Genomic DNA, 23,921 nt, shown 5'->3' with positions numbered 1-23,921 from the left:
TCCTCTCCTCTCCTCTCCTCTCCTCTCCTCCCTCCCTCTCTCCATCTCATAGAGATCTGCCTGCTGCTGCCTCCTGAATGCTTGGGATTATAGGTGTGTACCACTATGCCAGCCAGGTCTCACTACTTCATACACTACAAAACTATCAGAGGAGAGGGAGAAGGAATCGTGCAGTGACTTCCTGATGGAAAGACCAGTCCTAGAACTGTATGCTATTGTTAAGCCTCCCCCTTTGTTCTTTATACAGTAGCAGGATAGCAATCTACTTCTAGGAATAGGTATTCCCTTCATATCTTTAAAAAGGAATTTCTGCAACAGTTGGGTGTGATGGACAGTTTTAATTGCCACCTTGATACAACCTCGAATTACCCAGGAAGGGAGGGGGTCTCAGTGATCGACTGTCTAACAGACTGTGGGTATGTCTAAGGGGACTGTCTTGATTGCCTTAATTGATGTGGGAAGATCTAGCCTAAAAGTGGGCAGAATCATTTTCTGGGTTTGGACCTGGGCAAGAATGGAAAAAGCACTAGATGTGTGCTTTTATTTTCTTTCCACTCTTTGGTGTTGTATTTCTTACTTTTCTGTTGCTGTGACAAAATATCCTGAGAAAAAGGAAGTCAGAGAAGAAGGAAAGGTTTATTTGGCTTATAGTTCCGGAAAGGGATGCAGTCTATGATGATAGGAAAACATGCTGGCAGTAGTGTGAGGACTGCTGGGCAGTCAAGCAGACTGTTCCATTTCATATAGGAGGCAGACAGACACACAGACAGACAGGTACACATACACTCACACAAAGAGAATCTATGTCTATGTCTATGTATGTCTATGTATATCAGGAAATGGGGGCAGCGATATCCTTCCTTCAGTGAGTGGAACTTCAGTAAGGCTCCTAAAGGAGGCTCCATCATCTCCCTAAACATCACCAAGTATCAAACACGTGAGCTTCTGGGGGATATTTTGCATTTAAGCCTCAACGGATATCATGTGACCAGCTGTTCCACCTTCCCGCCTTGACCTCCCTGCAATAATGGACTGTAGCCTGAAATTGTAAGCCAGAGAAGCCCCTTTCCCCCTGAGCTCTCTGAGGTAGTGTTCTATAAAGGTATTTTATTACAGACGTGGAAGGAACCCTCTTCTCACGCACCTGATATTGCAGGAGGTAAGCAGTGGCTGGGTTCGTCATCTAGTTGGCGCTGCACTCAGTCCACAAAGCCTCTAATTGAAACTGCTTTGGGCTGTCTAGGAAAGAGCTACAATCGCCAAGTGACAACAGGATTTATTGCACCTGTTTTAGCATCAGCAACTGGCCAAACTGGCCACTAACCAGGAGACTGGATTCCTCGGGCAATGCCTGATGTCTTCCAGCAACCTTAGTGCCTGGTCAGAGACGAAACAAACCAGACCACAAACACCAGCACCAAACTTAAAAGCTCCCACATTTTTTGCCATCTGAAAGTCCCAATACTAGATCAAATGCATTACAGTCTATATGTCAATTGGCCTAGAGATGGGAAGTGACCAGTTTTAGATCATTTCTGCTAGCTAACTGACCTATGTTCTTGGCTCAGGAATAATTTGGATTTCTGATTTTTCACACTTGGTGTGATCAACTTGTATGTAAAAGCCAGGCATGGAAAGGACACCTGTGAGAATCTGAAAGCTCCTTGAACCCTCAAGAGTTACCTGGCACCTGGTTCTAGAGCTGATTGAACCTTACCCCTTTGTGACGGTTAGCTTTGTCACTCTGACACAACCTAGAATCCCCTGGGAAGAAAGTCTCAGTGAGGGACTGTGTAGATCAGGTTGGCCCATGGGGGATTATCTTTATTATGTTAACTCATGTGAAAGACCCATCCACTATGGGTGGTATCATTCCCTGGGTAGGGCATGGAGAACTGTGTGAATGTGAAGAAAGAGGGCTGAGCACAAGCAAGCATTCACTCCTTGTTGTTCTCTGTTAACCGTGAAGGCAGCTGCTTCAAGTTCCTGCTACCTTGACTTCCTCAGTGTGGACCATAACATAAATTGTGATCCAAATAAACATTCTTCTCCCTTAAATTTCTTCTGTTGGATATTTTCTTACAGAAAAAGAAGTAAAATTAAGACACTACATTAGGTAGAAAGCTTGATGCCAGCCTGGGCCACATAAGAGTATGCTTACGAAGGTTTTTTTCTGTTACTATGTTTAGTAAGTGCTGGGCTGATGTCCAGATTGTGTTAGTCTGTAAGCACGCATATGAGAGAGTGTCTTAATTAAGTTAATTGGTATGGAAAGACCCAGCCCACTGTGGGCAGTACCATTCCCTAGGCCGAAGTCCTAAAGTATATAAGGCTGGAAAAATTGCACAAGTAAGCAAGCAACTGAACATGACACATTCACTTCTGTCTTTTCTTGAGTTATAGATGTGTGATTACCAGCTGCTTCAATGAATTATAACCTGGAATTGTAAGCTGAAATAAACAGAATATTTTGTCATAGCAACAGAAATGAAACCCAGCCAAACCTGGGGAGGTGGGAGCTAAGAGTTAGCTGGGGCTTGGGGGACTTTTAGCTGTGTGTTTGGGGCTGCAGTTAGGTAGAAGGGAAAGACTATTGAGTAAAGCACACACTCTACATTGGTCACACCTGTTTATGTGTCTAGCTGAGATGAGTTGGTGAACAACTAGGTTTATCCTGGGTCGCCTAAGTCATGGAGGGAGGAATGGTGGGGGGTGCTGGGAAGTGAGGGTGTGAACAGCAGCTTCCCTTGCTAGGCTACAGTTAGAATTTCTCCTTGACTACAGGAAGGAGAATTCTTAGTCTGGCTAGAGAGTAGAGTCCAGACACCCTTCCACTGGCAAGTAGGATGTGAATTCTTGATGTCCATTATGGCCCATTAATAAGAACCATCCAAGGGAAGGTGGGAAAAGGTAATGATGTTAAACTAGGAAGGTAGACTGGTGATGTTGAGTGCTGGCCTAAAGTGCACGAGGCCTGGGCTTGATCCCCACCACCACTTAACAGGCTGTGGAAGTGTGTAACAGTAATCCCAGTGTTCAGAAGCTGGAGGTGAGAGGATCAGAAAGAAGGTCAGGCTCATCCTTGCCTACTTGGTAAGTTTAAGGCCAGCCTAGGCTACATGAGATCCTGCCTCAACAAACAAACAAACATAAACTAGGAAGGTGAAGAAAAGCCATATTAGAGGAGATGGAGAATTAAATCAAAATGTAAAATATGCAAAAAAAAAGTGAGGCATGATACACAGGTTCCATCTCTTCTTCTAGAGTTTGATAGATCAAATGACCTGTCTGTAATTTTTAGAAAATTAGTTTATCAAAATTTATAGCTCTGTTAGAAGAGGCTTCTAGATTATTATAGCAACTTCCCAATGCTTTAAGTCCCAATTTTCATGCTATACTAACACCCCTCTGTCTTCAGAGACCAGGGCTCCAAATGGCATGCTCAGACAGAGTTCTACTAAGCCCTGGGTACTCTGGGATACAAGCAGAGTTTCAAAGTCAGCTTCTAGGCTCGGGAAGTAGCTTAGTGGGAGCAAGCTTGCCCTAGCATGCACTAGGGTCAACCCCCAACACTGCAGGAGCCAAAACCAAAGCAACTCCAGAGCCCAAAGATGGCTTATTAACAAAAATAATGAGCCCCAAAGTGACTGAACACCAGCCATTTTCCCCCTATCTCTGAAGATCTTGGGGAAAGAAGATCAGGCTTTGCTCCCCTCTTTAGCTGAGTCTGAGGAGAATCTACCCATTTTACAGACATTTCTTCCTGGCAGCTCCTGTTCTTTACTTCCAACATGGACGGGAAGAAACTGCTTTAAATTGCTCAGTGGCACTGAAGAAGGAATTAGAAGGAGGAAACAATATGAACACAAGGCCACTCCTCTTGTGTCATATTTCCAAACTCAGCATTCATTCATCTCAGTTGCCTATTACTGGGCTCTCAATATAAAGGGGTCTTGCCCGTACACCACCTTGGGTTCCTCTTATCAATTAACAATTTGAATTATAACTCCACATGGAGTGGTTTAACATATTCTTTAAGATTTATTTATATTTTAAATTATGTGTAGCTGGGTGTGTATGTGTGTGTGTGTTTGCACATGAGTGCAGGTGCCCATGGAAGTCAGAGGCATCAGATCCTTTGGAGCTGGAATTAAAGGTAGCCCTACGTGGGTGCTGGGAACAGAAACTTGGGGCCTCTGGAAAGGCAGCATGTGTTCTCAACAGGCGAGTCATCTCTCCAGGCCTAATATATTCATATTAGGGTGACAGATGCTAAGTAATTCTAACTGGAACAACACTGTAAGGTACCAGTTTTAAATTAATCACTTAAAAAGTTTGTGTATGTATGTGTGTGTGAACCTGTTTATCTCTGTACCATGTGTTTGTAGCATCTGAAGAGTCTATAAAGGCGTTAGATCTTTTGGAACTGGAGTTAGAGGCACCTGTGCTTGCTATAGGTACTGAGAACTGAGCCCTGGTCCTTTGTAAGAGCAGTATGTGTTCTTAAACACTGAGCCATTTCTCCAGTCCCAACACCTGCTACCTGCTTTTATTTTAAGGAGATATATACATGCATACATACATACATACAAATATGTATGTATATGTGTGTGTGTGTGTATGTTTATATACACAGACACACACACACATATATAATTTGGTATATATTGAGCATGAGCTTCTCATGATTAAAACCCAAGCCACACTTGGTTGTATGGTCTACTCCAACATCATAGCTGGGTCTTAGAGGCTTTTTTTCTTGTGTTCCTCCAGACAGGATAGACTTCAATTTTAGCCCATTCCCTATTCTCTGACAAGGTAAATGGATGGTAGGCAAATGAGGGTTCTTTTAAAATCTGCAAGGCTGAGGGAGATATTCCCAGGGTCGGCTAATAGAAGCGTGCAAGACAGTAATGACGCGCTGTGCAGCAGCTCTACCCTGGTGTTATTTTAAAGGAACTTGAACTTTCTGCAGGGTCACACCGAAGAAAAGTGAAATGAGGCAAATGGCAGAAAATAGAATTGTTGCTGAGAAAGGGCTGGGACATCCTGACGACTCGGAAATGTCAAACTAAGAAAGAAGCCGACAATGATGACAATGACTACAATGAAGACGACAGGTAGAGAGCAGTGAAACTGGGGCACTCCTCTCTCACAGACCCAAGCAATCATCAGGCGACAGGCAACCTTCTAAGGAATTAGAAGTCCTCAGGAGATGAGACCCAGTGTTTGAACAGAGTTAAAATAAATTATCAAAATATTTTATCCCTGAAGTCACACAAATGACCATGAAACAAAAAGAATCAATTGTGTTTACAGGCTGGAAGTGGGGGTCATGGGACAGTTTCGGGGAGGTGGTTCTCTTTGTTTTCTTTCTACCTTTTTTGTGGGTTCTGGGACTCAAACTCAGATCCTCAGGTATTAAGCAGTGGGTGCCTTTACGAATTGAGCCATATCGCCAGCTCCCACCCACTCCATCTTTTAAAAGTCTTTGTGTGGCCCAGCATGGTGACATGTGCTTTTAATCTCAGCACTCAAGAGGGAGAGGCGGTGGCAGAGGTAGAGGCAGGTGGATCTCTGTGAGTTCAAGGCCAGCCTAGTTTATTTACATAATGAGTTCCAGGACAGCCAGGGCTGTTGCACAGAGAAACCCTGTCTCAAAAACAAAACCAACCAAACAAGTTCATAAACAAAATAAAAAAAACCTTTTGGGTGTCTGTGTATGTACAGGTCTGCAAGTCTAGAGGTCAGAGGTTAGGTGTCAGTCCTCCATTGTTTGAGAAAGAACCACTTGTTTACTGTAGCATACACTGGGTCTGTTTAGCTTCTGGAGGGTCTCCGGTTTCTGCCTCCCATCTTACCATAAAAGCACTGGAATTACAGATGTGTGCTACTGCATCTGGATTTAGGTGTGTCTTCAGGACCCAAACTCTTCATGATTTTGGGGTAAGTACTTTACTCTGAGTCATCTCTTTAGCCTTACCACTAAGTGTTAAGTGTGCGTGTTTATGAAGATGGTATGCCAAAGGCCCAGCAGAGCTTGAATTCCCAATTGGCAAGCATCTGGAGTTGGAGCCTTCTCCACGACTGGATCCCAGTTCACTATGCAAAGCCCAAATGTGGAGAATCCACAGTGGTGTCTGCTCTGTTCACCTCCAAGCTATTGCCAGATGCGCCTTCTAAAACTAAAGTCTTGGGGTGGAGAAACAGTTTATTTAGTAAAGTGCTCAACTTTAGACCTGAATTCAGCCCCTAGAGCCCACATAAAATAAGTGTGGCATACCAGTGCATGCTTGTAACCCTGATGCTGGGGAGGCAGAGCCGGGCAGAGCCACTGTGTTCACTGTCTAGGGAGGCTGAGCTGGGCAAATACCCTGTGCTCACTGTTCAGACAGCCTACTCTACTCAGTGAGCTCACGGTCAGCGAGCAATCCTGTCTAAAACAAAAACAATATCCAAAAATAAATAAATAAATAAATAAACAAAATCCAAGATGTAGGTTCGAGAGATAGCTCAGTAGTTAAGAGTTCTCACTCCTGCCGGGTGGTGGTGGCACACGCCTTTAATCCCAGCACTTGGGAGGCAGAGGCAGGAGGATTTCTGAGTTCAAGGCCAGCCTGGTCTAAAAAGTGAGTTCCAGGACAGCCAGGGCTACACAGAGAAACTCTGTCTCGAAAAAAAAAGAGTTCTTACTTCTGGGCTAGAGAGATGGCTCAGTGGTTAAGAGCACTGACTGCTCTTCCAGAGGTCCAGAGTTCAATTCCCAGCAACCACATGGTGGCTCACAATCATCTGTAATGTGATCTGATGCCGCTTTTGTAGAAGATCTGGGACAATTCCTAGCACCCACACTGTGGCTTGTCTGAACTCTTCTGACACCAGAGGTTCTGCACATGGTACACATACAATATGCAGGCACATGTACATGCATGTTAAAAAAAAATAACGGTCGACAGTACCTGAGAAATGATACCCAAGGTTGACCTGTAGCCTCAATATGGATGCACACACGTGCACATACACATACACTCATGTACAAACATACTCATGTGCATGCATGCAAATAAATAATCCTAGGGAGTTGCCCAGCCACTTATGCCAGAGGGTTTGAACCCTGCCCACACCTGTGACAGTCAGACACCATTTCTTATCAACTGTCATATTCTAGTACAAATATAGGTAAATAGGATTTATTTCTTTCCTGAATATGCCCCTGGTACCTTGGCTCCCTGAATCTGGATCCTTTGGCCCATATGCCAGGTGGTTTCACACCTTGGCCACCTTGCCGGACTTCCACAACCCTCTCTAGTGCTTCTTGAGTTAGCAGCACTTGGTCTCCATTTGAGGAAGGCTGTGAGGACAACATGCCAGGGACCTAGTTCCCTGAGCCACAGTGGCACCTGTGGCCTCTGCTACCCTATCAAAAGGCCATCCCTGGAGCATGGTCATCCCTGGCCTTACCTTTCCACCCAAAGTCCTTGCTTGTCACTCAGCACAAGACAAGTCCTCCATAAACAGGGTCATTAAATTTTATTTCTTTGGGTTCAGAGGATAGAACCCAAAGCTTTTCACATGTCAGGAAAACGCTATCACTAATGTATATATAAAACTATAACTACACCTATATATAACTATATAACTATATAACTATATATATATATCCTCTCTATATATACAACATTTAATTGCAAAAATACATATTTTGAACAAGAATCAGTGAATGAACTCCCAACAGCCACAATTTAACTTTTTTCAGTAGCTGCTCTAGAGCATCACTGCCCGGTTACTGCTTAAAAGCTTAGACAGGGTCAACCAACTCCGACACACCTGAGGATGGATTGAGCTCCTGATCCTCTAAGTCCCAGCACTAGGATTACAGACATGTACCGTCGTGTCCAGCTTGGACCTTTCCCCTTTAGAGCCAATACACAGATACATTTGAGACTTTAAAGCACACGTAAGGGTCTTTAATTGTAAAGACTGTATGTGTACACAAACACCCAGAAAACCTTATAGCTAGTATACCTAGGCTAACCCAAGCTAATGTTTCTGTGGAATCATTACATGAATTACTTTAATAAATAATAATAGTTATTAAAACTTGAGACACTACAGTACAACTCACATCTGGTTTTGTGTGTGTGTGTGTGTTTCTGGGCAAGCACTGAGCTATATTCCTAACCTATTGCCTAAAGTTCTCCTGTACCATGAAAAGAAAGCATGAAAGACTCTGCTCCCATGTTCTGCCAGGGAGAACAAACCTATAAATCCTGTGACTTCTTATGAATCTGCAGGGAGGTTACCTTGGTTTCCCGGAGAAGAAACTGCAGGTCACGTCCACTGAGAATGCCATGGTTTTTCACGTAACTGGGAATGTTCTTGGTACTGGAGCCATAAACAGTGGCGTGCACTTCCATGTACGTGTGAATGATATCCAGGTAGATTTTCTTATTCTAGAGAGGGCAGAGTAGTAAAGAGTGCCATTAGTAAAACAACCTGCTTGGTAGGCCAGACCTCTTGTAAGAGCTGCAGGGCACAAAGATAAGAATGGTTAATGCTGAGATCTTGGCCATGTGACATGCTGATATTGAGATTTATCTTAAATGCAGCCTGGCCGAGGGATGGAGACGTAGCTCAGTAGGTGAGGATGGTGGCCTGCCTGCAATCACTGTGCTAGGGAAGCAGAGACTGCAGATCCCTGCAGAAAGCTGGCTGGAAGATGAACCGAATCCATCATCTCTGGGTTCAAGTTAGAGATTCTGTCTCAATACCTAAGGGGAACAAAGATCAAGAAAGACACTGATGGCAACCTCTGGTCTTCATATGTACTCACATACACAGGCATATATGTACATGTACCAATACATGTGTCCCCACACATGCAAACCCACACCTACACATTCATACTGCAGAGACACAAACACACATGAAAATAGTAATCTGTCTGGATCTTGAGGGCAGAAACAGTCATATTTCCACTGTATGAGTCTGCAATCAGAACCATGTGAGCGTCTGTGTGTGTGTGTGTGTGTGATTACCATGTATCTAACCAGGTTTATGTATCTATATTACTATTATTATTTGACTATATATATATATAGTCAAATATATATATTTATATATATATTTATATACATACATATATATATATATATATGTATGCACACAAATGGTAAAATATTACAGAATAACAACAATCATGGCCAAGTGTCTGAAAGTATCATCCTGATTTTGGGACTTCCTAGGGACCCGGTGCATTGTTTTTGGCTCACCATTTTTTGAGAAGGAAGTTTGTGTGTGGTGGGGCAGGGATGAGCCTTGGAGAAGGCGGGCAGCTGGCCTGGAATATTTATCCAGAGTTGTTAAGCTGTCTCCAGGGAATACAAACATCCCCTGTTGGCCAGCATTTCAAGTGATGATTAACTCATGCTGTCAGAGCTGCAGCCCACTTCACTCTGACAGTGGGGAAGAGGAGGCTTTCTCTCAGGATGTTCTGATGTACCCAGCAGCTGGAGAGCAGAGAATACCCAGGTGAGCCAAAGGAGACAGAGGGGTTAAGTGGGGACTTTAAGGTGCTCTGACTCAGTGGAGAACACTCAGCCGAAGGTCCCACATCTGCAGGCACAGGTTTTCAGGGTCCAAAATCGAAACCACCTGTGGCGAAGAAACAAGGTCCCTTCTCCCTTCCCTTTGGCGTCTGTGTGACTAAGTAGTATAAGTGGATTGTGTATGGCGTGCTCCACCCCACTGCTTCCTTTTGAATTTGAAGGACTCAAGCTCTGTAATGGCTTCCAGTTGTGTCAAAGTAGGCCACACAATTTCTCATTCTAAGTGTCTTTTTTTTTTTTTTGCCCCACAGTGGGAAAAATCTAATAATAGCCAGTTTGTGACCAAAGACTTTGAAGGAACGAGGGAGGGTGGGGGGGAGGTGAGGTGGCCCTAGCAGCCCTGAGTTCAGAGAAGTGGACTTGAACCCAAATGAAGCTGGTCTAAGCCTCTCTGTGTGCCATCCTTGTCCTGTGGCTATCATACAACACTCTGACATTGGAGGAAACCTTTTCAAAGCCAAGTTCAAGTTAAAATGACCTATTTTATGCATTAGAGTAACAACCGGTTGTAAACAACCTTCTGACTGCAGGCCAGCCTACGAATAAAGCAAAGGCCTGAGACGCAGGCTCAGTCTCACAGCATGTCTGGTGTGTGTGTGTGTGTGTGTGTGTGGATGTAAGCTGCTGACCTGATTTCAGGGAAGTGGTCCCCTGACCAAACAAGAGTGGAACAGTTTATAAGCCCCAACTACTTCTTACTTCAAGCCTGAGCCCTGTTTAGGATCATCTACCTCCTCTAAGTTCACTGGAAGGGTTCTGGGCTTTGGGTTCCAGTGCTGGGCATCTAGTAAATTCTATCTGTCCTCTGTATTCTTAGAATCTCATCCCCATTCCTTCAGAAGCAGGCAGGGGGCTCCTTAACCTTGCTGATTTCCCTACTGGCCAGCCTAGTGTGGGTCTTCCTAGAGTGGACCCAGTCCCAGGGAAGCTGCTAAGTCCCAAAGGACCTTCTAGATCCTCTCCAACATTGAGAATGCGCAACACAGAGGGCTGGAGGGTCAAAGGGCACTCAGTGTTGGAGTAAGCACAGGTAACAAGGTGAATGAGAGAGTGAGAGAAACCCAGAGTGAGATGGAGAATAGGGAGGGGAGGCAGAAGGGGAAGGAAGGGGAAGGAGGAGAGTGAAGAAGAGGAAGGAAGAGGAAGAAATGGCAGAGTAAGAAGAAGAATAGAAGAGGGAAGAAGAGGAGGGAGACAAAGGGAGATGGAGAAGGATTAGTGTAAGAAAAAGCAGGGAGTCAGGGTGGGGATATGGCTTAGTGTTAGAACACACGCTTGGCATGCATGAAGCCCTACATGACCTAGCCACTGCATCCTGTGCCACATAATGTGGCTTACAGGCAATTCTGCTAGGCTCCTCCCAGGGCCCTAGCAACAGCTTATATCATGACCACTGCCAGATACAGGTGGCTTGTAGAGGACACTGCTTGCTCCTCATTCCCACATGTGCCCAGCTGGTCTCTCTCCCCGCTTCCGCTTCCTTTTTTCTGTCTTTCTCTGTCCCTCCTTCTCTGCCCTTGTGGCTCTGCTCCTGTCTGTCTTTACTTTCTCCAGGCCTTTACCCCCTCCTCCCTAAGACCCCTTTATACTGGGTCTGCTGCATGCTATGATTTCTCAGGGGGGCACCTTAGCATGAGCCTGCCAGCCCCCCCCCCCGCCCCAGTGTATTATATTTCACAACACATAAGACACTACCTAAAGACAAACAAGCAAACAAACAAAACCAAGGCAGAGAAATGGGAAGAATCTAATGTCTAAGCTGTAGCCACCCCATTCTACACTCCCAAGTCTCTAGATACCCATAAATAGTCCTGGAAACCCAACTCTCCCCAGATCCACCCCACATTTTCACTTGAGTCGCCTCTTAGGAGAGTTTGTTGGCTTTGAAGTGGGGGGCTGTAAGTGGATGCAGTCATCTGTCCCTAATGCAAAAAGAGGCTTTCCTGCTAACAGCCAGCTGCTGACAGGGGAGGCCCCAGCCGCCCGCAGCAAGCCACAGCAGCAAACTGCCCATGTGGTTTCATTTGAGTCTAACCTCCTTCACTTCAGACAGATTGAAGATTAGGATCCCAGACAAAGGCCTGGGAACGGAAGGATCTAAGAGGTCACACGTGTGCAACGATCAAATCCAGGAAAGGCAGGGGCTCTCGGAGGTGTTCCACGCAGGAAGGCTTAGGCCAGGAGGAAAACTATGAACAGGCTCAACAAGTCCCAGAGGATGCTTGGGTGTGGTGAAGTCTGAGAAGAGATTTCCTTCAGAGAGGATTTAAACTCTTAACTGAAGAGATCCCAGCAGGTGATCAGAACTGGGGGGTGGGGTGGGGGGAATGTCCCAAGCAGAACTTTTGAGAACACAGAAAACCTTAACCCTCTCTCCCACCACGTAGTCACAAATAAACATCTCGCCATCACTTAGGATGTCAGCTAGTGTATCTACCAATTGTTCATGCTTTGGAAAGTCAAGTGGTAATGGTATTTAAAGGTAGACCTTTGGAAGTAATTAGGACTACAGGAACTAAGATCTCATCATAGACAGTCTTGTGGTGGTTTTGTAGAAATCTGGGAGACGGAACAGTGTTTCTATTCCAAATGGAGCGGCTCCAGAGGCTCTCAGACAGCTCCCTGCTGAGACTAAAGACCAGACAAAAAGCAACTTCAGCAAAGAAGAGCTGATTTTGGCTCCTAATTTGAGGGCATATAGTCTGTCATGGTGGGGAGGGGATGCTGGACGAGTGGGAGGCAGCTGGTCACACTGCCTCAGTCAGTCAGGAATCAGGGAGAACAGCCCATTGGACTGGGCTGTAAACCCTCGGCGCTCACTCCCGGTGACACACACACTTTCTCCAGCAAGGCTCCACCTACTAAAAGGTCCATAAATTTCCCAGATTGCCACAGCTGGAGACCAAGTGAACCTATGGGCTAAGGGGGAATCTCAAATTCACACCACAGTAGCTCCCCAGATGAAAGCCCACTCATGGCTATAGGAGCCTAAGGAAGTATTTCAGGTTCAAAGCTCAGGCCTGAACTTGGAGTGGCCACTCATCTCTTGAGGTTTGCCATCAGCCATTTTGTGGCTTCTTTGAACTCAACAGGTTTAAAAAGGCAAGTCACCTTTCTCCACCAGGTGCCCTCATCTACTTCTGACCCCAGCAGCTGGCACCAATCTCCTGTGAACCTCAAGCAGGCTCGTATTTATTGTTCTTACACCCTTGTGACCCTTTAGCTAGTAACCTTCCTAAACTCAAACAGCATCCTAGTTAGCAGCTGGATTGAGGGAGAGATTAGGGACTGATGCCTGAGCCCACCCCCTCTCCCCATCCCCACCCCTGACCCTGCTTCAAAACAGCTCTCTGATGCTTGCTCAGTTAAATTCTGCTGGAATTAATATTTAATATCATCATCATCATCAGTGTGTGTGTGTGTGTGTGTGTGTGTGTGTGTGTGTGTGTGGTAGGGCATCTCCTTAACTGGGGCTTGCTGTTGGCCCTAGCCTGGCTGATCAACAAACCTCAGGAGCCTCCTAGCTCTCTCTCCCCTGTCCTGGGACTACAATTGTGTGCCACTGTACCCAGGTTTTTTAACATGGGCTCGAGGAACCAGATTTAGGTCCTCCTGCTTGTGAGGCAAAGTACATTACTGACTGAACCATCCCAACCAGCATCTTAAAAGACCTCCCTGTGGCCCCAAAGGTCTGAAATGTCAAGGAAGGACTAGGGTCAAGCCTCACTGCAAAAGAACTACTATGCCTGGATGCTCCATTTGAAAAAAAAAAGAAAAAAAAAACCATGGGAAGCAATGCTAGGCAGGCATATGGACAGTGTTTATACATGTGGGTGTTTGTAGTTCAAGTCCATAAGTTTGCATGAGGATGATATAAATTAACTTCCAGATGGGGTTACTGAGGAGTGATGGTTTGCAGGGGTGAACCCAGCCTGTGTAGTAACTGTAATGTATAATTGCTACACTAAAAGACCACCAGATTGTAATATCTGTAAATCTGGGGAGCATTTGGATGTCAGCTAGGATTTAATAGGATTTAATACCAATAGGCCATGCTTTGGAAATTCACATATTGGTGGTATCTGGAGGTGGACCTTTGGGAAGTAATTAGGATTAGATGAAGTCTTAGGGGGTGGGGGTGACCCTCATCATGGAACAATGGCTTCATAAAAGGGTCAAAAATCCCTGAGCTAACACACTTGTGCTATTTGGCTGCATGCAGCCCTCAACCTTGTTGCGATGCAACTAGAGACCCTGGGCAGCCCCTGAGCAGATGATAGCCATGTGCTGGGACTTCCCAGCCTTAAACATTTTGTGTAACAACAAAACATTGGCTAAGGCAATACTTGGCATGTGTGCACGCGCATGCACACACATGGAAGCTGGAGGGCAACCTTGCATGTTGCTCCTAGGATGCCATCTACCTGGTTTTTGTGAGTTTGCCGATTTGCTCAGGTTGTATGGAAGCCTCCATGCCCCACCTCTCCAGGGCTGGATTACAAGCATAGATCATACAACTATGCTCATGAGATGCAGGAGATAAGCAGACTCCTCATGTCCATCACTCACAAGATTCCTGAGGGCCCCTCTGCAGTTACACATGCAGAAAACAACCACGGGGGCAGAGACTGACCAGTCCAGCTGCAGAGCAGAGTTCTCAAGACTGCTGAGCTGCCTCCAAGCACTGTTGCTTTACTGAGCTGTTACCCACACTGCGATGGGCTTTCCTGGGATGTGGCTGCTTTTGAGTAATCCCTGCTCCTATAAGTAATTCCTTACCCATTCTTCTGTAGCAACTACAATGAAAACTCATTGGTTTACCAAGCTGTAGTTTTGTGCAAATGTTACTTTAGTCTCTAGTGGGTTCCCTTTCTGGCATAAGTAGGTGTGTGTGTGTGTGTGTGTGTGTGTGTGTGTATGTGTGTGTGTAAATGGGATAAGATCACTCACCAAAACTTTCCTTCTCCGACTGCAGAAGTCCAAGGGCAATGAAAACAACCTATTCCTAACTGCCCCATCATCCACAGATTAGCACTGCAGGAGGAAGGATGTACATTGAGCATGTGCAGAGGCATACCTCCATCCCTGCCTCACAGCCATAGCATGAGATGCTTCTGTGAGGCCTTAGACGAGCAACCTGCTGCCTTCCTAATGCTTGCAAGTCTCTAGCTTAGTTTAAATTCTCATTAAAAACAACTGATCTAACTGATTAAAATGAAAACCTCCCAAACCTCATCTGGAGGCATGGGGGCGTGAAGCAGAGGGACAGGAGAGCAGGCGAGTAAAGGAGTGGATGCTGTCAGAACTCCCTGGCTATTTCTGGCTATAGCTTGAGGGATGAGAGGGGGTGAGACATTAAGAGCTTTGGGAAGTCAATTCAATCTGAGCAACACTGAACTCTCCAGGGTGAGAGGTGAAACTGAGAACCAGAGGATGAGAACGTCCTCAGCTGCCTCCTCTTATGGCTCAGGAATAAGAACAGTGCAGGAAATGGCCTCAATTTCTTTGGCAAATGTGGTGTTCTGGGTGTCAGGCTGCCGTGGGTGCCACACAGCTCACTACTTAACAACATTCCTGTTCTCTGCTGTAGGTATGGCTGGACTCTCCCTGGGACGTTTCTCCTCATCTGTATGGAACCTACCACTTAAAATAAAAACGATGTGCTAGGAAGATGGCTCAGTGGGGTAGTTTCTGCACAAGTGTGAGCACCTCAGTCCAAACTCCTGTGTAAAGCCCCAGATGCAACTATGCACAGCTGGAGGCTGGGGCGCCGACAGGAGGATGCTGGGCCTTCCCGGCTACAAGCCTAGGTTCTGAGAACTCGTATCAAGGGAGTGAGATGGACGATGACGGAGCAGGACACATGAGGTCTTATTCTCTCTCTCTCTCTCTCTCTCTCTCTCTCTCTCTCTCNTCTCTCTCTCTCTCTCTCTCTCTCTCTCTCTCTCTCTCACACACACACACACACACACACACGCACACAGTGGCTGACTGGTGGCTTGGAAAGGGTGGTAACTCCTGTCTTTGTAACTCAATGACACATTTCATACCTATGAACAGGAGACCATGACATTTCACAGTCCTGCTAGATGCATAATAGAACCATGAAATTCATATAAAGGTATCTTAAACTGTGGTGCTAATAACATCCCTGAAGGTATAAAGGGATGGGAATTCTGGCCTGACCAATGCTTGCACTGCTCTGCCCAGCTCCATTCAATGCTTGCTCACGTCCCCACTGAGCCACCTAGTTAACATGCTCCCTGGTTTCCTACACTGTGTCTCAGGGCTTTCTGCATCTCACAAATGCCTTTTAAAGGACTCTGGGGAGCTGCTAGCAAGTTTGCAAGAACAAGAAACCCTTTACCATGACCCTGCTTTCTGCTTAGAGGAGGGCAGGAGGTCGTCAAATTGGAAAGCTGGTTTCTTTTTTCCCCAGTGGGGATGCAGACACTTGATGGACCATGATGTCCGTTAATCTACTTGGACTGACACAGTCCTCCAGCAGCAAAGCCTACCAGCTCCATTGCACTGCTCACGGAAGGGACTGGGAAGGCTGGAAGCAGACCACTGTGGCTCATGTGCCAAAATGTCCTCCTTATGCTGCCTGCTATCAGCTCTGCCTGGGTAGTAAAACCAGAAACAGTGCAGGGCAAAGAAAGTTAGAAGGATGCTGGTAATATTCAAGTTGTGTAGTTGTGTGTGTGTGTGTGTGTGTGTGGCGTGTAGGCCAAATGTGGGCCCTAGATGTCTTTCCCAGCTGCCTTGTTTCTTGGGGTAGGGTTTTCAGCTGAATCCAGAGCTCACTGATTGGCTAGGATGGCTTGTCCTGATAATCTCACTAGAGAGAACTGGCTTTAGTCACCTGTAGAGCCCAGGAGATGGGGCACTAGGCAGTGTCAGTTCTATTCCCCACTTTGTCCCAGAAAGGGCTTGGGTGGGGGTGGGGTGGGCAGGGGGATGATGGGAAAGGATGAGGAGGCTTGGGGAAGGTGAGAACTCTTGGGGGAAGCAGGACTTGGCGGTCAAGGAAGAAAGCCTAACTTCAAAGGCTCTTCAGAGTTTCTGTGACTAAGCTCAAGTGGGTACTTTAATTACTGCAATGGGATCGTTCTTGGGATGGGGAGTAATAGAAGGATAAGTCTTTTTTACTGTTTAAGAGAGAAAGAGTCTGTCCCAAATTGAATCCAAAGAGCAGAGAAGTAACTCCACCGTGTGAGGGTTCAGACAGTTGGTTTTTCTCATAGCCTGTGAAATGCCACTCTTTCCGCTCAGTGCTACAAGGGGCTTTCGGGTGGAGGGGAGATGATCACGGTGCGTCTTGGCTCACACAGCCCTATTTCTAAGAGGTTCAGAAAAACAGCATACTCTTGGGACTTTGTGTTGGACGGTGTCACTTCAGTGACCGGTGCAGGAAGAGCCACAATCTGCTCCTCCTGATTTTGGGAGTTTGGGAGTGGCAGGGTTGTTCACAGGATCTTTTGCCTTCCCCGGTAGGCCTCAATCAAGGTCAGAGGATGGAGACTGAGAGGGATGGTGATCCCAGCAAGATGCTTCTGGGCACTGGACACACTCTTTACCAGACAGGTGAGGGTCAGGATGAAAGAAAGCTGGCTAAGCACTTTCACTCAAAGTCCGCTCCTTGTAGAAGCCCAGGCATGGCAAGTTTCCAATAACTACCTTTTCCCTTGGCAGCTGCAAGCTCCAAGTGTTGTTTCAGACAAATGGTACAGGAGAAAGTTCCTTCTCTGCCTGGTATGAAGGGTGACTCCGCCCTGTGAATTTCAGAGCTGTTTCCAGGGAGAGGCTGGGCAAGGCTCTTTAAAGTGCTGTGTTGGAGGCAGATGGCCCAATGCAAGTTGGAGCTCCCCTAAAGCTGTCTGGATTATGCCAGGCAACTTAACCCAGGATATTTTATTATTATTATTATTATTATTATTGTTATTACTATTATTATTATTTTGGTACATGTGCATGCAAGCCTGTACACATGAGTGTGAAAGGCACAGGGCATCCTGAAATGTTCATAAGGCACTGTATGCACACACAGGCACACACAGACACACACACACACACACACAGAGTCACACTTAGCAGTCTATCTGACATGAAGTGACTATATAGTAATCTAGGAGGTAGGATCCATGGAGATGAGCCTCTGGGATGGTTCTGGGAAACCAGAGAGGGTAAATAAAGTCATCCAGGCCCACCTGTATGTACAGTATCCATGTTCATCCTTCATTGTAAAATGGAGGTGGCTTGGATGCCTCTGCTACCTTCTATGGCTGGAGGTGTAAGGGGCACATATAAAGGATGCATTGCTGTGACACTCTCAGAAATGTATGCACTTCTGAGTCCTACAAAGGTAGTAGGTGTTGTGCGACACCAAGAATGGCTCCATTCATTGATTTTATTTACATAAAACACAAGTCAGGGTCCAGAGGGATGGCTCAGAGGGTAATGGCACTTGACATGAAAGCCAGGAGGCCTGAGCTAGATCCCTAGAACCCCTGGCAGAAGACAGATGTCCTCTGATTTCCATATGTGTGCCATAGCATAGATGTTCCTCCAACCTTTAACACATACAAACGACGACAACAACAACATCATTCAAACTACAGAAGCCACAGCAGCCACCATGACATGAAGAAACAGCTACACACAGTATGGGGCTGAAACTTTTTACTAAGAATTTATCCCATGAAGGAGCAGATGGCTCAGTGGGTATAAAGAACATGCCACAGAAGCATGAGGACCTGAGTTTAGAACCCAGGACCACATACAAGCTGGTACTATGGTGCATGCCTACAGTGCCAGCACCTGGGAGGAGCATCACCACCCTGAGAATCACTGGGCAGGCAGCCTGGAGGAAATCCCAAGCTTCCAGATCAGTGAGAGACCTAAGCCTGAAAGACGAGGTGCATAATAGGAAGACACACAATGTTATACACAGGCTCGTGTGTGCACTCATGCACACACATACACACACACTCATCCTCCCATTCCGGAAGTTGATGCTTTAGAGGCATTCCTTTCTTTGGAGAGCAATCATTACTGAATATCACCTTTCTGGGGATATCAGGAGAGCCAAACAGAATCAGGCAGGTCACAACTGTGACAGTGGTGCTTGCACAGTAAGAAGGTGGCAGACTCCGCGTAAGACAGCAACTGAATGTGCCAGGAAACACTCGCTATTCTAATGATGAAGTGTGGTAGACAGCACGGCTTCAAACACACCCAGGATGCTTCTGCAGACCTCATGCTTGTCAGGCCTCACTGGCAACTTCACAGACTGAGTATAGTGGCTTAGTGTAAGGCTGAGCAGAGGATCTGTAAACGGGCAGTTAGCCACATGGCCCTGGCCCCGGGATCTGGGACTCTAGTTACATTTAACATGGTAAGAAGTTGAGGTCAAACAAATATTCTAGATTTGAAAAAAAAATCGAGTTTAGAAGACATATCGTGTGTGTGTGTGTGTGTGTGTGTGTGTGTGCACACGTGTATGCACGCGCAGAGGAGGTCAGAGGACAATTTGGGGGCTCAGTTCTTTTCTTCCACTATGTCGGTCCCTGGATTTGAAATGAGGTCATCAGGCTTGGTGGCAAGCACCTTTACCTGATGAGCCATTTAAAAAACAAAAGATTTTTTTGTTTTTGTTTTATATATATATGAGAACACTGTTCCTATCTTCAGATGCACCAGAAGAGGACATCGGATCCCATTACAGATGTTTGTGAGCCTCCACGTGGTTGCTGGAAATTGAATTCAGGACCTCTGAAAGAGCAGTCAGTGCTCTTAACTGCTAAGCCATCTCTCTAGCTCTACATGCTAAGCCATCTTGCTGGTCTAAAATAATCGACATTTTTATTTCAGTTTGGTGACTAATTTGTGGGTTCTTGGGCAAGCTCCCAAGCTTTAATTTTTTGCGTGTGAAAAGAACAACTCTCGGGAAGAGGCTGCAGCTTAGCTGGTAGAGTGCATGCCCAGAATGCAGAAAGCTCTGGGCTCTCTTAGTGGTGCATGTCTGTATTCCCAGCATTCAATAGGTAGGGAGACAGAAGGATCAGTTCAAGGTAACCTTTGATTTCATAGTGAGCTGAAAGCCAGCCAGAGCTCTCCATGAGTCTCTGTCTAAAAAACATAACAAAACACAATACAACAAAACAAATACACCTCTTAAATCTATTCCATTAGGGGTAGAAGAGATGATAGTTCAGAGATTAAGAGCATCTCAGACGGTTCCCATCTTGGTTCCTAGCCCTTGCTGTTAACTTTGTGGATCTAGCGCCAAGGATCTGTCTTCTAGTCTACATGTACTCATGTAGACTCAAACACACACATACACATCAAAATAGAACCCCCACAAACTAACAAACAAAAAACTCTCTCCCACCTCCCTCCACCAAAAAACCAAACCAAACCAACCAACCAACCAACCAACCAACCAAAACAACCCCCCTCCCCCAACCTGTTGCATTAGCCAGGTATAGTGGATCATACTTGTAATACAAGTCTTCAGGAGGCTAAATCAGGAGAATTGCCTGAGTTCAAGGTTAGTTTTAGCTTTCCTTCTAGGTTCTGCCCAACAGTTACCTGGCAACAGTTGGGTAGGCCTGGCTTGTTATAAAAGTGGCTGTTTGGCCCCTCCTTGATCTCTCTGCCTCTTCTCTCTTTGACCCCTTTCTCCCTCTCTGCTTTTCCTCCTCCTTCCCCCTTTCTCCACGTGCTCCTGGATGTTTGCTCTCTCTCTCTCTCTCTCTCTCTCTCTCTCTCTCTCTCTCTCTCTCCCTCCCTCCGTCCCTCCCTCCCTCCCTCCCTCTCTCTCCCTCTGCCTCTCCTTCTCCCTCCCCTGCCCTCTGCTTCTACTTCCTTCTCACCTCCCCTTCCCATGCCCCCAAATAAACTCAATTCTATACTAAATCCATTGTATGGCTGGCACCTCAAGGGGAAAGGATGCCTCAACATGGGCCCACTGAGGCACCCCTCCCACTTCACCATACCAAGCTCTATCGAACATTCTGGCTCTCCCCCTCCTTTTTTTTTTTTTTTTTAAATGAAGCACAATAGCCAGGTCTAAAGATAAGTTTTTTGAGATCATCTTGGCTCTTGAGAGAAGATCCTGTTTAAAAAAATACTCCAAAAACAAACATTTTCAGCCCCCACGCCCTGCCTCTCATAGAACTCAATTCCAAATGAACCAAACCCAACAAAACCTGCCCTAGCATTTCAGGGGTGTTCACAGAAACACGAGACATTTTTAAAAGTTTGTGGTTTGAAGAGGCCTAGCTCCCTGACCCCATTTTATTTTCTCTCTTTCTCTTTCTACATATACCCCTCCGTTCCTGACTTACACCTGACTGTCTGGGCCCAGAATACAACACTGGCCCCAGAATTGACCCAAGGGCGTGGTGCAGTGAAGGGCAGACCTGTTCCTTGCCTAGGGATCTGCTAACTTGATACTGAATGAGAAATGAGCCTCTGACATTCCTACATATAGTTGAGATTACTGCAGATAAGAGGGAAGAGATCAGGCTAAACTGGGCCTCAGACTGAACTGGGCCACGAGTGGAGAGAGATGGGGGAGATGGAGTGAGGAGGAGAAGAGAGGGCAAGAGAGGACCAGGAGCCAAGAGAGCACATGGGACCTAAGAGGACATAACCAAAACTGCTGGGCTAATTAGGGAAAGGGAAGCTGGGCGAAGGGAAGAAGCTTCGGGGCTGGAGAGGTTGAGGATGGGGCTTGGGGCATGCTATGCAGGATGACTCTGTGACAGGTACTGGTGGGTAGAGACAGAGGGAGGCTGGACAGTTCTCTTTGATGTGTTAAGTGGGCACCTCACTTAGCCATTTGTCCTGAAGTTTTGATACCTAACAGGTCTTGAGCCTATTGACCCAGGGCTCCCCACTAATGTCAGCAGCCTCTGGACTGGCTTGCTTTTACAGTGCTACGCATTTGCTCTGGCAGGTTTCTCATCTCCATCCAGAGCCCCGAAGTGCCACACCTGTTCAATTTCCTCTCCCAGGCCTCTGCCTGTGCCACGGGTGCTCATACCCCGGCTTCAGGATGATGGATGTGCAGACTGGTAATAAAGTGCATAATCTCTACCCTCAGACTTCCAAGTGTCAGCCTGCTGCCGTTGGGGGCTAGGACCTGACGGGTGACAGACCAAGCCACTTTAAAACCCAAGATTCTCTTCCTTCCCAGCTCTGGTCAAAATGAGCAGCACCTTCTAAACCGCGGGCACAATCTCTCTGTTTTGTCGAGGTGTACAGATTGAGATTCTGATTCAAGGGCAGAGGCAGAGTTTTTGGTTTGTTTTTTGTTTTTTGTTTTTTTTGTTTTTTTTCCCCCAAAGACAGCTGACAGCCGGCTTTAAAGGGATGGCTGATTTGTAAGAGAGGAGCTAAGAATATCCTGCCTTTCCTCCCCTCCAAATAAGCCGAGTGCCGTCTGTAATGTCTTCACTCTATTCCTGATTTCTTGAAAACATGAAGCTAGCAAAATAAAAGTGATGCCTGTAATCAGCACTGGAGCATGAAGGGTGGCCAACAATGTATTTAGGAAGGGGGGTGCTGCCAGCGGGAAGCTGAGGGGCCCTCGTGGGGAAGCAGGAAGGGCTCGGGTGCAGGAGGAACAGGGAGAGCAGGAGCTCCCTGTGCTTCCGGGAAATGTCCTCTATGTTTTTATTCCCTTCCCTTTCCCACTTCCCCCTACTGCACCCTGCGTCTCGTCTTGGCTCTGCTCAGCATCACCAGGACTAACTAACACAGACATACCCCAGGAAGGAACAGCAGGCTGGGGAAGGGACCTAAAGCCCCTGAGAAGTGGGCTCACCCACCTGAACCTAGGGCCTTCCGATAACAATTGAGGCTTGTGATCTGAGTAAAATGTAATTTCTGAAAACAAAACCACCTCCTTATTAAATTAAGGTAATTCCTGTATTTTCTGACTTCCCAAAGTAATGGAAGGCACTTCGCACTGTGGTACTTGGCTTGTTTGGAGTATACTGCTTGACTGGGACCTCAAGATACAGACCCAGAGTGGGATGGACCCTCTAGGGGATAAGAAAAAATGTGAAAATGTTTGCTCTGGTTCATAACATTTAATAATATGAAGAACACCATTATGGTACTGTATAGTCATCAATCATGCTTACGTGCATATAGATATTCATATGTGTGTATATATGTGTGCATGCATATGGAAGCCAGAGGACAACCTTGGCTGCCATCACCAGAAGGCCATCCTTCTCTTTTGAGACAGTGTCTCAGTGGCCTGAAGTTATCAATAGGCTAGCCTGGCTGGCCAGGGAGCCCCAGGGAGCCTCTCTGCACTAGAGTTAAAATACATACCATGGTCTGTATTTTTATGTGGGATCTGGGGCTTGAACTAATGTCCCATGCTTTCCCAGCAAGCACATCACCAACTGAACTACTTCCCTGTTACCCCTAATTGGGCATAGTCTTATCAGTGAATTAGTATCTATATATGAGAAAGATATGTGTGTGTGTGTGTATACATACATACACATATATACATACATATATTTCATGAAATATATGTATATATGTGTACTGGCTAGTTTTGTGTCAACTTGACACAGCTGGAGTTGTCACAGAGAAAGGAGCTTCAGTTGAGGAAATGCCTCCATGAGATACAACTGTAAGGCATTTTCTCAATTAGTGATCAAGGGGGAAAGGCCCCTTGTGGGTGGGACCATCTCTGGGCTGGTAATCTTGGTTCTATAAGAGAGCAGGCTGAGCAAGCCAGGGGAAGCAAGCCAGTAAAGAACATCCCTCCATGGCCTCTGCATCAGCTCCTGCTTCCTGACCTGTTTGATTTCCAGTCCTGAGTTCCTTGGTGATAAACAGCAGTGTGGAAGTGTAAGCCGAATAAACCCTTTCCTCCCCAACTTGCTTCTTGGTCATGATGTTTGTGCAGGAATAGAAACCCTGACTAAGACAATATGTGTATTGTCATGTGTGTCATGTACACACACACACACACACACACACATATGGTTCATGAATGCAGCTGTAGCAATCAAACAAACTGAAGGCAAAATGGCAACTCAGAACATTGAATTTTGGAACCTTGTAAGAAATCAGTGGCATCAAGTGCTTTGGGCAGGAGAGAAAGGCAGTGGAGACACCCCAGGGTCTTCCCTGTTGTGACCACTGAATATTCCCAATGAAACTGCTCTCTAAATCCAGCAGACCGTGGGAAAGAGTGAATGAGTCCAGCACCAAGATTCCTAAGATGGAGTGTTTACTCCCTGGTCTTTGACAAAGTCTCTGAGCTGAACCTGACTG

General features: G+C 46.1%; 1 protein-coding gene across 8 annotated transcripts in view; it reads right to left on the bottom strand.

The window, feature by feature from the left end:
* Positions 1–23,921, bottom strand: part of Mgat5 (alpha-1,6-mannosylglycoprotein 6-beta-N-acetylglucosaminyltransferase) — a 280,247-nt gene that overhangs the window by 32,062 nt on the left and 224,264 nt on the right. For all 8 annotated transcript variants that reach the window (XM_029476546.1, XM_021156480.2, XM_029476555.1 and 5 more), the window contains one exon: positions 8,304–8,453. In XM_029476546.1, coding sequence (XP_029332406.1) covers positions 8,304–8,453 — 150 coding nt within the window. The remainder of the gene's footprint in view (positions 1–8,303; positions 8,454–23,921) is intronic.

The sequence above is a fragment of the Mus caroli genome, chromosome 1 (assembly GCF_900094665.2).
Source record: "Mus caroli chromosome 1, CAROLI_EIJ_v1.1, whole genome shotgun sequence".
In the NCBI taxonomy this organism is placed as follows: Eukaryota; Metazoa; Chordata; class Mammalia; order Rodentia; family Muridae; genus Mus; species Mus caroli.
Note: the sequence above shows the minus strand (reverse complement) of the source record. Positions and strands in the feature narration are given on the sequence as shown.